The 14,917-nt window shown below is 33.1% G+C and overlaps 1 protein-coding gene and 1 long non-coding RNA gene across 23 annotated transcripts in view; one reads left to right on the top strand and one right to left on the bottom strand.

Moving 5' to 3' along the window:
* TRDN (triadin) overlaps positions 1 to 14,917 on the bottom strand; it is a 379,193-nt gene that overhangs the window by 23,289 nt on the left and 340,987 nt on the right. For 15 of the 18 annotated variants that reach the window (XM_082729949.1, XM_082729966.1, XM_082729955.1 and 12 more), the window contains 6 exons: positions 14,439 to 14,459; positions 12,634 to 12,660; positions 11,865 to 11,903; positions 11,470 to 11,505; positions 10,661 to 10,705; positions 7,597 to 7,620 (listed from right to left, as the gene is read on the bottom strand). In XM_082729949.1, the coding sequence (XP_082586075.1) occupies positions 7,597 to 7,620; positions 10,661 to 10,705; positions 11,470 to 11,505; positions 11,865 to 11,903; positions 12,634 to 12,660; positions 14,439 to 14,459 (192 nt within the window). The remainder of the gene's footprint in view (positions 1 to 7,596; positions 7,621 to 10,660; positions 10,706 to 11,469; positions 11,506 to 11,864; positions 11,904 to 12,633; positions 12,661 to 14,438; positions 14,460 to 14,917) is intronic. The other 3 variants (XM_082729962.1, XM_082729968.1, XM_082729963.1) reach the window with 2 other exon arrangements.
* Positions 1 to 14,917, top strand: part of LOC309864468 — a 664,253-nt gene that overhangs the window by 581,569 nt on the left and 67,767 nt on the right. The window lies entirely within an intron of this gene.

Below are 14,917 nucleotides of genomic sequence, written 5' to 3'. Positions count from 1 at the left end.
AGCCCCACATTAGGCCCCTGCTCAAGAGGGAGTCTGTTCTCCCTCTTCCTCAACCTTACCCTTGCTCCTGTTCTTTCTCACTCACTCTATCTCTCTCAGATAAACAAAATCATTTAAAAAAGAAGTTATCATAAAAAGATAAATGTTTAACTCACCAGGAAGATACAATGAAGCTTGTATAGAACTTATATAACAGCTCCTGATATAAAAGTTGATAACACTACAGGGATAAACTGATAATTTTCCATGATAGTGGGAGATTTCAATATAGTTTATTCAATTATTGATACTTCTAATATCCAAAAAATTAATGAAGATACAGGGTAATTGAAAAACAATGAGCTTAACTCAATCAATATAGAATCACACTTCTGACATTAGAAAATAGCCATTCTTCTCAATGACATGGAATATTTACTAAAACTAATAGTATATTTGTTCATAAGATAGAGCTTAACATATTTTAAGGAGTAAACCATTTTCTCACAGCACTATATAGTTAAATTTGAAGTTGGTTAAAAGAGGATGATTTTATAATTCCCACAGGTTTGGAAATTAAAGAATAAGTTATAAAACTTCCATGTAAAATACTATAGAATTTGTTACAATGCAATTAAGATATGCTTGCAACTGAATGAGAATGAAAATGCTACATATAAAAGTTGTGGGATCCTCTGAAGTAGCATTTAAAGTTACTACCTTGTAGTAAAGCTTGAAATCAGGCAATGTGATGTTCCCAGTTTTGTTTTTCTTTTTCAACATTTCCTTAGTAATTTGGGTCACTGTGATCACCAAGACAGCATAGTACTGGCCCAAAAACAGACACATAGACCAGCAGAACAGAGTAGAGAGCCCAGATATGGACCCTCAACTCTATGGTCAAAAAATCTTGGACAAAGCAGGAAAAAATGTACAGTGGAAAAAAGACAGTCTCTTCAGTAAATGGTGCTGGGAAAATTGGACAGCTACATGTAGAAGAATGAAATTCAACCATTCTCTTACACCATACACAAAGATAAACTCAAAATGGATAAAAGACCTCAACATGAGACAGGAATCTATCAAAATCCTAGAGGAGAACATAGGCAATAACCTCTTTGACATTGGCCACAGCAACTTCTTTCAAGACATGTCCCCAAAAACAAAGGAAACAAAAGTGAAAATGAACTTTTGAAACTTCATCAAGATCAAAATTTCTGCACAGCAAAGGAAACAGTCAACAAAACAAAGAGGCAAACCATGGAGTGGGGGAAAATATTAAAAAATGACGCTACAGACAATGGCTGATATCCAAGATCTATAAAGAACTCCTCAAACTCAACACACACACAAAAACTAATTATGTCAAAAAATAGGCAGAAGACATCAACAGACACTCCAGACACTCCAAAGAAGACATACAAATGGCTAACAGACACATGAAAAAATGTTCATCATCATTAGTCATCAAGGAGATCCAAATCAAAACCACATTGAGATACCACCTTACACCAGTTAGAATGGCCAAAATTAACAAGAAAGTAAACAAGAGGATTACTTGGAGAGGTAATTGGAGAGGATGTGAAGAAAGGGGAACTCTCTTACATCATTGGTGGAAATGCAAGTTAGTGCAGCCACTTTGGAAAACAGTGTGGAGATTCCTTAAGAAATTAAAAATAGAGCTACCCTATGACCCTGCAATTGCACTACTGGGTATTTACCCCAAAGGTACGGATGTTCATAGCAGCAATGGCCACAGTTGCCAAACTGTGGAAAGAACCAAGATAACCTTCAATGGACGAATGGATAAAGAAGATATGATCCATATATACAATGGAGTATTATGCCTCCATCAGAACAGATGAATACCCAACTTTTGTATCAACATGGACGGGACTGGCGGAGATTATGCTGAGTGAAGTAAGTTAAGCAGAGAGAGTCAATGATCATATGGTTTCACTTGTGGAGCATAAAGAATAACATGGAGGACATTGGGAGATGAAGCAGAGAAGTGAGTTGGGGGAAATCAGAAGGGGAGACAAACCATGAGAGACTGGACTCTGAGAAACAAACTGAGGGCTTTGGAGAGGAGGATGGGGGGGGTTGGGCGAGCCTGGTGGTGGGTATTAAGGACGGCACATACTGCATGCAGCACTGGGTGTGATGCATAAACAATGAATTTTGGAACACACACACACACACACAGACACACACACACAAATTAAATAAAAAAATAAAGTTTTTGCCTTATGTGCTTATATTAGTAAAGGAGAAATGTAGAAACTATTAACATAGGCTTCCATATTAAGATATCTAAAAATAAACACAGAAAAATCTTAAATAAATTAGGAGCAAAGCAAATATCTATTGATAATATAGATTAAAATGTGTATATTCATAAAGTAACATACTATACAGCAGTAAAAATGAAAAAGCTATAACTACACTAAAACACTGATGAATCTGAGAACATAACATTAAGAAAAAAATATCAGAATACGTCCTACAATTTGATATATATGAGAGACCAACATGTGATGAAATTAGAAAAAACAATCACCTTAATTAGTCTGAGAGGACATAAATAAATTGATTTAGACATGAATTAACCATTTGTTGAATTCAATCATTTTAGAATAGATAATTAATTTAATTATTTATGAAAGGGAATTATGGATAATATCAACATAAAGCAAAGCATGCTCTTCTTGTGTTTAAGAATTTATGAAAATTAGTTCTTTTTGACACTACATTATAATTTTATAATTCACAGACACATTAATAGTTTGTCTTAAAAAGTGAAATATTTTTTCAAATGGGAAGTACATACTTATTAGTAAATTCTGGCTTTTTCAAATTCTTGAAAAGTTTCAGTGTAGGGATATATAATCAATACAAAATAGGTAACACTTTTATTATGTCAAATGATATGCTTTGGTTATGTTTAATTATATTCTTTCAAAAGAAGTCTTTAACCTAAGTTATATCAAATGTGTAACTTAAAAAATGCTATAAACCTTTACCTCCTTGTTTAATTTTATTTTCCTAAAATATTTATTTATTTATTTTGAGAGAGAGAGAATACAGGTGGGGAAGGGCAGAGAGAGAGAGACAGTCTTAAGCAGTTACAGCACTGAGCTTGGAGCCTGGATGTGGGGCTTGATTTCAGGATGCTGAGATCATGACCTGAGCGGAAACCAAGAGTCATAGGCTTAATGGACTGCACCACCCAGGTGTCCCTCCTTGTTTTATTTTTAAGCATCTCGTGCTTATTTAAATTTTCCACACAAATTTCAAAATAGCTTAATTCTGATATCTAAAATTTTCATCAAACTTTTAATGTTAATGCGAATTGGATATTAATATACCATATTTATGCAAAAAGAAAGAAAATGTAGAATCAAAAAATGAATGAGTGTTTTAAAAGTTAGAAAGCTTTACAAAGCAAATAACAAATATAAACTATAAAGGAAGTTGTCTAAAACATCGAAATCCTTAGTAGTCCTCTGCTGGGCTTGAGTTTCTTTAGAAAGTAATTAACTTCTAGAAAAGATTCAATTTTAAGTATATCCTTAAAAAGTTAAATTCATATCTTTGATATCAAAATTAGATCCCAGGGGCTTTATGATGCTTCCAAACCTGTCTATGCAGATAATTTTGGTGAGTTATTAATGACAAAATTCTCACTGTTCACATTCTGAGACTCTCAAGAATGTTCTTACTGTACCACTTCTTTTAAAATACTCATTTTAGGGGCATCTGACGGCTCTATCCGTTAAGCATCTGACTTGGGCTCAGTCCTGGGATTAGCTCCACACTCAGCTCTCTCTCTCTGCCCCTTCCCCTGTTTGGACATGCTCTCTCTCTCTCAAGTAAATAAGTAAAATATTTTTTAAAAGTACTTATTTTTAGGGGAAAACCAACCTATCTTTACTTAAGTTTACTTAAATGTTGACTACCAGACAATAAAAATGAAAGAACTATAGGTTTCCATAAAATTTTTTTTCCTCAATGCCCCATACCCACTGTTGTAAATACACTGTCAATGTCTCAGCTATGTCAGGAGCCCTGAATTATTCTGGGTGCTAGTCTTCCCTTGGCACCATTTACCTTTTAATAATGTATGTTTTCATTCTTTTGTTTTATTTCACATTTTGCCTTTGGGCAACTTCCTGGGAAGTAATGTTTTTGGATGTACGGTTATTATTTTTTTTTTTTCAAAAAGTTTTCAGGAGACTTAAAATATTAATATAAAATAGGTGTGCCATTTAAAATTCAGAAATGTGTTCATTTTGCTTTTAATTTTTAAGGTAATGTATCTAAAATATAATACAGTCTAACATCCCTTGGTGTCTTCCTCTGAATTCCATGGAAAGCAAATTATTCACTATATATTTACCATACCTACAAAAAATTCAGAATGAAAATCAAATGGACATTTAGAATCAGAAAGCTACATCCTTTTAAAAAAAGAAAAACACCCACAAGAACAAGTTATCAATTAAACCGTAATTGTCTGTGAATTATGGAAAATTTGATTTTGCAATGTCACTTTCACTAGGACAACAGAGATGTTCGTGTATTGCTGATTTTCATCAGTATCCTCTTTATCCCTACAATAAAACCTCAGGTAGTTGAGAATCCAATCCACCCGGATGGTTTCAAGCATCTCAATCAGAGTGAACCAGAATTCAGGAAGAAATACCTCCATTCTGTCTTATACTGATCCTATCCCACATATTAACCTTCTTTTCCTTCCCAGCCAAAAAATCTGGGAATGAAGTACAGTATCTGTACATCTAGTACGAAAGCAGAAAAACCAGCCTATCAGAGGTAGAGGACTTTGTCCCAGTCTAGAAGACAAGAGATGCAGGCACTGGAGTAGAGTTAGAGAACATGGGTGGAAGGAAACAATGGGCTCAAAGCAAAAGCTATTTGTGAACCTCCTTTATGAACGAAAAATAATGACTGAAAGATAAAAAGAAGTCTGGCCAAAAATAAATACACATGTACATAATGTTGAAAAGAGTTCAGAAAAAGGACAATGGATCTTCAGCTTAAATGATCTTGCAGTATGTTTTAATTTATAAATATCTGAAGGTTTTGATGATTGTCTCCAAAAAGGTATGATAAAAAAATATGCTATGCAGAATATAATCTTCCTGTGTGCAGCAACCAATTTACTAAAATGTATCATCTCAAAAAATGTTTAAAAAAACTAAAAAAAAAACCCATAAAATGCATCATCACATGATATACTTGGATATTTATTTCCTATAATCCATAAGAAAGAGTAGACCTTTTTTTGGTCACACTTTTCTCTTTTAAGTTACAACTCTCATTTCTTTTTTACTTCTTATTTACCTTATTTTTTCCCAACAATCCCATTGAACTCCCTTTTTATAAAGTAAACTACAGTTTTCTGTGGTGGTAAGTCTGAAGTCCTCTGGCCTGCAGGATCTCTACCTCATGGACGTGTTTCCATTACTGCTCTTCCGCTCTCTGACACTAGCCCTTAACTCCAGCCAACTCTTCTTTTGATGGCCTCTTCACACCATGGTTGTTGTGGTTGCTGACTTTGAAATAATAGAAAATATATATATACTGGCATCTGCCCTTGGTTCCTGGCATAGAGCTTCTAAAACTCCTGAGTGATGGAAACATTTTTGTTCCAATGAGACAATGCTTGGCGGGCTCCTGAATGAGGGCTGGTCACCAAAAAGCCATGATTAGAAGCTGGAAACTTTCATTACCACTCCCCATCTTCCAGGAAGGGGAAGGGAGCTAGAGATTGAGTTAATGATCAATCATGCCTATGTAATAAAACTTCCATAAAAAAATCTCAGACATATGGGGTTCAAGGAACTTCTGGGTTGGTAAACATATCTACAAACAAGGAAAGTGTCTCACCCTAAATCCTATGGTATCCTTTATTATATCACTTATTATATAATAAACTAGTAAATGTGATTGCTTCTATGAGATCTGTAAGTTGTTCTAGTAAATAATTGAATCCAAGGGAGGAAGTCATAAGACTCTCTGATTTGTAGCCATTTTGGACAGAAATTGTGAGTAACTTGGGGACCTTCTACTTAAAATTGGCAACTGAACTAGGGAGCAGTCTCAACCCTAAACACAAAGGTCTGAGCCTTTACACTATGAGGTCTGTTCTAACTCCACGTCAGTGTCGGAAGCGACTGAATGACACCTAGCTAGTGTCACAAAGAATTTCTTGATGTGGAAAACAAAAATCAAAACACAAAAAAACCATACATCTGGTATAGGAAGTGCTGGGAGTGTGGTAACTGCTTTAAGAGTGAAGAGACAGGAGAAGTGAGTTTTTCTTTTACATCACTTCTCTCTTTCTCCAGTTATTCAAAGCTAACCATTCTTCAAAGTACAAATTCTGGAATCATGTGCTTCATGAAGTATGCCCTGACTACCTTTGGCTATAGAGGAAGAGTGTAGAGTGGGATTGTTTCTGAAGGGCTTACCTGAGGATCAAGTGAGAGCTTTGCTCTGCATCAATAAGACAATTCTGGACCCTTGTAATCACTCTCCTTTTTTTAAATCCCTGAAGCAAGTCCATGTGGGGTTCTATTGTTTTCAGTCAAAGCGCTTTGAATAAGGAATTATGGCAAGTACCACATTTAACCATTGTCTCCTACCGTCCTCAATAGTGGTGGGCACAGTGGAAGCACTCAATAAATATTGAGATCTGCTCTGTCCAACACAGTAGCCACTCATCACATGAGGCTTTGGGGTACTGCAATGTGACCAGTACAAACTGAAATGTGCTATACATGTAAAACACACACGCAATTAAAAAAATAGTGTAAACTATCAATATATTTCTGTATTGATAAATAGTGAAATAATATATAAGGAGTTAAACATTAGAATTATTTTAACCTTTTTAATGTATCTAGTAGAAAATGTAAAATTACATGTGTTGTTTACATGATTTTACACTAGACGGCACTGATTTAAGATGGTGCTTTTTATAAAATCAGGAAATATGGAAGGAAGATTTCTATTTCCCAGAATTTTAGGAGCTTATAGGAAAATTTACAGTTTACCCTGTATATTTAGAATGCCTATCTGTACGTAGATATTGGTATTTTAGGGGTGTTTTCTGAGAGTTTTGTCTGTTTACAACATACGAGCTTAGATCCATTCCTAACTATGTCATTCTTCTCAGATATAAAATTATATCTAAGTTAACAAACATTGGAAAACATCAGAAAATAAAACATCGTAGCTCAACCATATATGCTCTATAGCAAATCTTCAGTGATTGAAGGTTTAAAGCAGAAACAGGATTATTTTATTTCATTCTACTTCAATCGCTGAAAAAAAATCATGTATTGGAATGCAAGTCACTTTAATCTTCAAGCTTGAGAACATGATAAAATTTTTCTGTTACAAGTCATTTCAAATAACATAGTTTTTTAAGTTTCACATAACTAAGTTTAAAAGTTAAATGCCTGTCAGAAGGCTTAGTATGAAATAACTCAATCTCTGAACACATTAAAAACATAAATATTTTATGAATTTCAGCTGGAAATTTATACTGCATGCCAAAGAGAATTTATCATCAATACAAGAAGTACTTACTTGATACTCTTGCAGGTTTTCCTGCTAAAAAAATAAATAAATAAAAATAAAGAAAACCAGTTTTGTTTAACTCAGATAAAATGCAAAGACATTATATGTTGATGGGCCAAATGAAAGTACCTAACATCTTTTGACTTTATTATTTAAGAGTTAATGAAAGAATACAATTGCCTGAGAACATGCATCTTTGAATATATTAATCGCTTTTACATGAAATATCAGAAAAGCTGTTAATCACTGTAGAAGTCACAACATATTATGCTTTTTAAAAACTCTTGCTGGGACACCTGGGTAGCTCAGAGGGTTAAAGCCTCTGCCTTTGCCTCGGGTTGTGATCTCAGGGTCCTAGAATCAAACCCTGCATTGGGCTCTCTGCTCAGCAGGGAGCCTGCTTCCCTTCCTCTCTCTCTGCCTGCCTCTCTGCCTACTTGTGATCTCTGTCAAATAAATAAATAAAATCTTGAAAAACAAAACAAAACAAAAACAAAAACAAAAACAAAACTCTTACTAAAATCAGCAGGATCTTTTTTAAATTAAGTGTCTTGGTTCAACTCAAATTATAGTTAACTTGAGTAAAATTATTTTGTGTGATGTAATTCATCTAAATATTCGTTTAAAGTTTCCAAATTCCATAAACTGTATTATTGAGAATTATTTTCCTTTCAAAGATAATAAGGACGAATAACTGAAACTTAAAAAGCAGCATGCAAAACCGGTTTAATTTTTCATAATCTTTTGTCTGTTAGTGTCAATGAGAAGCCATAATTCTTCAAAGTAGTGGGCTTTTTTTTTACATTAAAGTATATGTACCTAGGACAAAAATATAAAGTAAATCTTTTTTTTCTTGAAAAAAAAAAAAGATCGGTAACATCTACTTTCTACTAACATTAGTCTAACTTTTTTTTTTCATATAGTTGACACATAATGTTACATAAGTTTCAAGTGTATAACTGAGTTTATACTCACAAATTTATACATTATGCAATATTCACTACAAGGGTAGCTACCATCCCAACATTAGTCTAATTTAAAGGGCTGGTCTTGAAAATACGTATTTTTAAATGCATCTGCATTACATGATTTATTTTGAGACTTACAGAGTTTCTAATATAAACCCAAGAATTACAAATTGACAAAAAATTTATTGGCATTAGTTAATGCCGGTAATATTTTTTTCATTTGAGATATTTATGGTTTCAGTGATAATACAGTCACATGCCTCATGTATGAAATTACAAAACAACATGTTATTTTTCCTTTAAAAATACTATCATTGGCTAAAAGACAAGAACTTAAAAAAGGAATACAATAAACATTTATTGAAATATAATAACCATCTTTTGAATGAAAGAATGAATAAGAATGTGCCTGTATTCTCAACTAGCTCAGGGTTAGTCTTGTGCTTTCATATATAGTAATTTGTCCTGTGTATTCATAATATGAAAACCTTGGAAATGATGGACTCCAGATTGGTAAGAAGGTACTGTTCATCCAATATCTAAGTCCCTTGAAAAGCCCTCTAGTTATAGTTCGAACAGACTACTCCTTTGGGGATAAAGTTGGGTACATTTACAGTTTACCTTCGGGCTGCTCTGATTAGTAGAAAGCTTCTCCTCTCTTATGTGAGCCACAGGGTGATGTGGTAGTGAACTGTGATTGAATGAGCTCGTTAAGTCTTTAGTGTCATACGTGGAACCAAATCCTTTCCCTACCATGTAAACATTCCGAGATGTTAGACTTCCTTCATCATGCTTTAAATTGGGCATTTGTAAATTGGGCATGATTATTGGGCTTGTGCTGAGGAGTAAATGAATTAATTATAGCGAAAGTAAGTGCCAATGAGTTTTTTTAAATAACTGGTATCTTCTCATTCTTCTGGCTAATTATCTTAAAAGATCCTAAGCGATATCTTAAAAGTTAAGAAAAGAGAAATAGAAAATCTATGCCCCTATCTGCTCCTACAAATTTGGTTTGTTTTTTATTCTAAATTTTATCTTCTAATATTACTGATATTTAGATGTCTAAATTACTAATGAGTATATGTCTAAATTATATGTCTAGGTATGTCCTGCTATTGCAGGTATCCATAATACAGTAAACAGAAAGAAGGGACCAGTGAAAAAAATAAGCTCATTTCCCCTTACCACACTGGAGTTCTATACATTTACCATGAACGAAAACAATTGTTCAATTATGGCATGTTTACTTAGAGTCTTAAAATTTAAAACATTTAAATTTTATTACATTTTGAATTAATTAGTTCTAAATTATATCTCCCAGGATATAAAATTCAGTTGTAACATCCATTTACAATTTTTTGATAGTCAATATCACCAAAAAAGGTCATTCTCATTTTAGGTAAAGGACATCTTCCTGCCATGCACATGCAGGCATTTTCCCCCTACCGACCACTTTTTGTTTAGGTGGAATTAATTTAAAAGGCTAAATTTAGATAATAAAAATATATTTATGATATTGGCTATATTTATGTAAAACATAAAATAATTCTCAGCTATATCTGTTTTTGCCACTCTATCATTTTTGTCCTTATTATGGATACTATGAAAGTCTTTTGTAACAGAGAAATTTATCTTCTGGTATGTACTGGATTAGTTTATTGAATGTTTACGTTGTTAATGTTCTAACTTCTTCACACTTGCTAATTTTCCATTGAAATGTAAACCTCCTGCTAGATTTCCTACCTGTCCACTTCCTCTGCTATTAGCAGAAGTGTATAAATGCTAGACTTCCTTGCTTTTAAAAAATTCAGTGTTAAGGGACGCCTGGGTGGCTCAGTTGGTTAAGCAGCTGCCTTTGGCTCAGGTCATGATCCCAGCGTCCTGGGATGGAGTCCCACATCGGGCTCCTTGCTCAGTAGGGAGCCTGCTTCTCCCTCTGCCTCTGCCTGCCATTCTGTCTGCCTGTGCTCGCTCTCTCCCCCCACCTCTGATAAATAAATAAAATCTTTAAAAAAAAATCAGTATTAATATTAAGTACAAACATAATTTAGACACTGCCATATCAACTTAGCATTTGAATATTTACAAAGTTAATTCAAGATTACCTTTTGTCACATTGTGTGATTGAAGACTTTCTTTTCTTGTTGAGACTGTTGATAAGGAAAATGTAAATTAAACTACGAAGTTTTAAAGGGAACATTCATGAAAATTTTGACTGACTTCAACTAAGATTTGGGAACATGGGAATAATTTAAATATTGTAAATATTTTCTCAGGGTGTTTTAAACAAAGTTTCTCTTCTGCTAACACTTAATAAAAATAAATATCAAGAGTAGAGATTGTTTGTTTGCATAAACAGAGATTAACATCATTGCAGGGATTATAATATTAAGTTAAGGACAATCCATGTACAATGGGTCATTCCAAGTGACTGAATTCAGGGATAAACCAAAAAGACCGAAACAAACTAACAAAAAACCCAACCTTATTATTAACAGTCTTTATGATATGTCTACAAATGCCTTCCTCTTGATCCGATAGAATATTTCTTTGATAAGTAAGGCCTTTGTAAATATTTCAGATAACTTCATTATCATATTATATTTTGTAGTTTACCAAATAAATACACCCAACGTCAAAAACACAAGCCACTTTGTGATGCTTCTAAACTTGTTGTTCTCCAAAGGCACAACACGTGAATGCACACTTGCTGGGAAAGGCCTGCTATCCACTCGTCCTTCGACATGGCCATTACCACATATCCACTGGCTATTTTCCACATTTCTTCTTTTAATCATACTAGCACTCCTCATGTACACAAAAGTTTTATTTTAAAGTGATATAAATAAGCCTCAACTCAACAATTTTGGCCTCAGGGCTTTGCATTATGCTTCTCCATCTTTTAAAAAATTACCTTTTTCTTCTTTAAGATGTTTAATTTCCCCTTTTTCTGTAGAGAAAAATAAAAGGTAATTTTGAGTCACATAACATTTATTCATAGGTCTTCCTGAGGTCTGGAATTAAACTTTGTTTAGTCAATATTCACATCAGGCATTATATGAAAAGAATTCTACATTGTTAATTTAGAAAGATCAGAACTTATGTTTTTATTCTCTTTAGCTATCTAACAATAAGTGATACCTACACTCTTGCATGGAAAATCCTACAGTGAACTGCATTTCTGATATGTGTTTTAAAATCTCTAGCTACATTTTTCAGAATTGTTTTTAAAAGATAACAATTATGTATTTTTTATTTCTGTGTTTTTACTGTTAGTTTGGTGTACATGTCTTTAAGTGTCATCTTTACCTTTACTTTCTTTTTCAGATTTTTCAGTTTTCTTCTTCCCTGGGTGGGGGGAATATAACAACAAGAAATCATCAATTCAAAAAACATGACTTTCTTACTCAGCCTTGAAGTAAACAGTTGGAGATGGGACTTAATCCCATAAATGGAGGGGGTTATTTTCAAGATGTGGTGGAAGAGTATACCTCCTGTGTGTGAGGACATATATATTTTTGTTATGATTGGTTATTTGGCTTATACTCAGTCACCAGGATGGCAGAGCCCTCTCCCCTTCTCTTTCTGTCTTTGTTTTTATGTGCTTTGAAGGAAAGCTAGAGCAGGCCCTGCATTTATTAAGTGTAAACTAGTAACAACAGGAGAAACATCTACATTTTTAATTGTTTTCTTTCCGAAATGGTGCTCTGAATGCTCAAAAAGTAAGGTATGGGGAAAAAACAATGAGAGTCGCAAAATATCTTGAAGCAAAATGTGGACACACACTTTTCAAAAACAGTTTCAGTTGATTGATGATTTTCTTCAACTGCAGTTATCAGACAAGAGTGAGAAGAAAACCAATACGTAATGAGTAACAACCACGTACGTAGTGGGAATGTGGCCTATATTATCTCATCTAATACCCATAACGAGCCTTTTGGGAAGTCATTTTCTCTGTCCTACAGGTGAAGAAACTAGGAATCTGAGCTGGTTAAGGGATTTTCCCAAATGTAACACAGCCAGAGACTCAAATTTACATACAGATCTGTTTCCCTCCTTTGGGAAAGTTAATATTTACCTGATTCTGTGACTTCTGATGTTTCCTCTTTCAGAGAAGAAGAAAAAATATTGTAGAAAAAGAAAAGGAAAGAATAGTTTTATATTTTAGTAGCAGACAATTGAGCTTTATCTCAAGGTATTTCCTATTAAATGCTACTAGTAATGACAGTAAACACATATGCTCAAAATGGCAGAGAAATGCACTAATAACCAATATCTGAAAACTGTAACTAGAAATCTATTTTGAAATTAGAACTACTCTACATACCAATCTAAAACATTCTATGCCCGCACAGTAGAATTAATCAGTTTGAAGTCCTTCAGTTGGTTTTCTTAATTACAAATTACAAATTATTAATCTTCACAGACTTGATCTTCATATATGCATGCATGCAAACATTCATTGAATATTTATTTATAAAGCAACTTCATATATAAGACATTACACTAAATGCAATGGGTGGGGTTGTGGGATGACGGGGAAAAATATCACAGAAAGAAACTCAACTCACAGTGACTACTGTCAGAGTAGTGAGACAAGATATAAAATGCTACTTATCTTTAGTCTATGATAATACAAAACCAGCCTCACTTTTTGTTCTTTTAGTTAATGCATACACCAACGATATTTTAAAATATAACATGGCAGGTTTTTAAAAATATATTCTTTCTCACAGTTCAGTTCAAGTGAGAACATTTCTATAAACCTGATCCATTTAATTATCAGTCTTCTGTAACTTCTCTGGAAGCTATATCCAAAATTCAAGAAAAATTGATTAAAATATTTTATAATAATGAAGATGAAAATAAATAACATTTCATAAACAGAACAGTATTTACAAGAGATTATGGTGTTACATCATGTTAGCATTGTAGCTTTGACTTTCAATCCTTAATTTTTTGCAATACTTTTCATATCCATAGCAATAATAAAAACTAAATGTACTAGAGATTTTCTCCAACCCAAGGGCAACGTTTAATATTTTAACATCAAATTCAATTAGAAGAAAATTGTAGCGGCATTTGTAAGAAGTCAGTCATAATGCTCTTAAAGAACCAGGTTATTCCTTGGCATTTAAAAATTTTAGATGCAACTCTAGATATACTTTTGTTTAAAATGCACATATTTTTACTCCAGGTTAAAGTCTGAGTCATAATTTAACCGTATTAAACAATAATTTCATTTTTATGAAATTACATTTTTATGAAATTTCATTTTTATGAAACTACATAAAACTTCATAAATTTTCAAAAAATGTTGCATTCATATTACTGCTTGGAATGTCAAAATAAAACAGAGATTCTGAAATACTAAAAACAACTTACCTTTAGGCTTTGAAAAAGTAAGATAATAAAAGACTAATGTGCTAAGATTCAATAATCAGAGACAGGTATCATGTGTTCTGAATTTTTCTTAACCCAGTAATGACTATTAAAGGACTCTCCATACTGTGTTTACTCAATACATCTTAACAAATCGAAGTATGTAAAAGAGAGATGAAACCACTTTTTCCACACAGGCATTAGTTATCTTGGTAAATATATTAATTACACAGGCGTGAAAGCAGGAAACATTTTTGACATTCACTCATATATCCTGGTACAGTGTAATATATCTAATAGGTGCTCAATAAAGTCATGTTCAGGGATCAATGAATACAATAAACACAGTATTCTTTGTCAATCAGAATCATTTACATAGGTAATGGCATACTGGCTATTGCATTAATAAACATACTTTTTTGGGCTGCATATACAATGTAAAGTGATAAAATTAAAGTAATTAAATAGAAAATTCTTAAAATTTTAAAGTGGTACACTTACTTGAAGTTGGTTTAGGTTTGTCTAAAAAGTAAAGAAGAAAAGAAAACCAGCAATCATTTTCTACCTATAGGTAAAATACCAGCCCTTTATATTTGTATTTCTGTCTGTTCGAGTTAAAATAGGAATAGGCTAAACATATTGAAATGAGCAATAGAAAATGCATTTTGAATAATTGTAAAGTTATATTCCTAATGAATTCCCTATAGAAGAAATTATACAGCTTTCAAATATAACGTCTTCTTGGTCTCTTTATCCCTATGAAACCTTATCTCTGATTTGATGCAATATGAACGCTCACAATAATTTGAATGCCTTATTATTTCTGAATAACATAAAATGCACATTATGGCATCATCTTATAGAATACATGTTAATATTAATATTAATTATTTAAGTCTCCCAATCCAGCATTTTAAATGAAGATGCTGATTTTATAAAATGTCAGGAAGAATGGGGGCACCAGTGTGGGTCAGTGGGTT

Source organism: Mustela nivalis (assembly GCF_964662115.1).
Source record: "Mustela nivalis genome assembly, chromosome: 5".
Taxonomy (NCBI): Eukaryota; Metazoa; Chordata; class Mammalia; order Carnivora; family Mustelidae; genus Mustela; species Mustela nivalis.
This window is presented reverse-complemented; position numbering and strand designations above follow the sequence as displayed.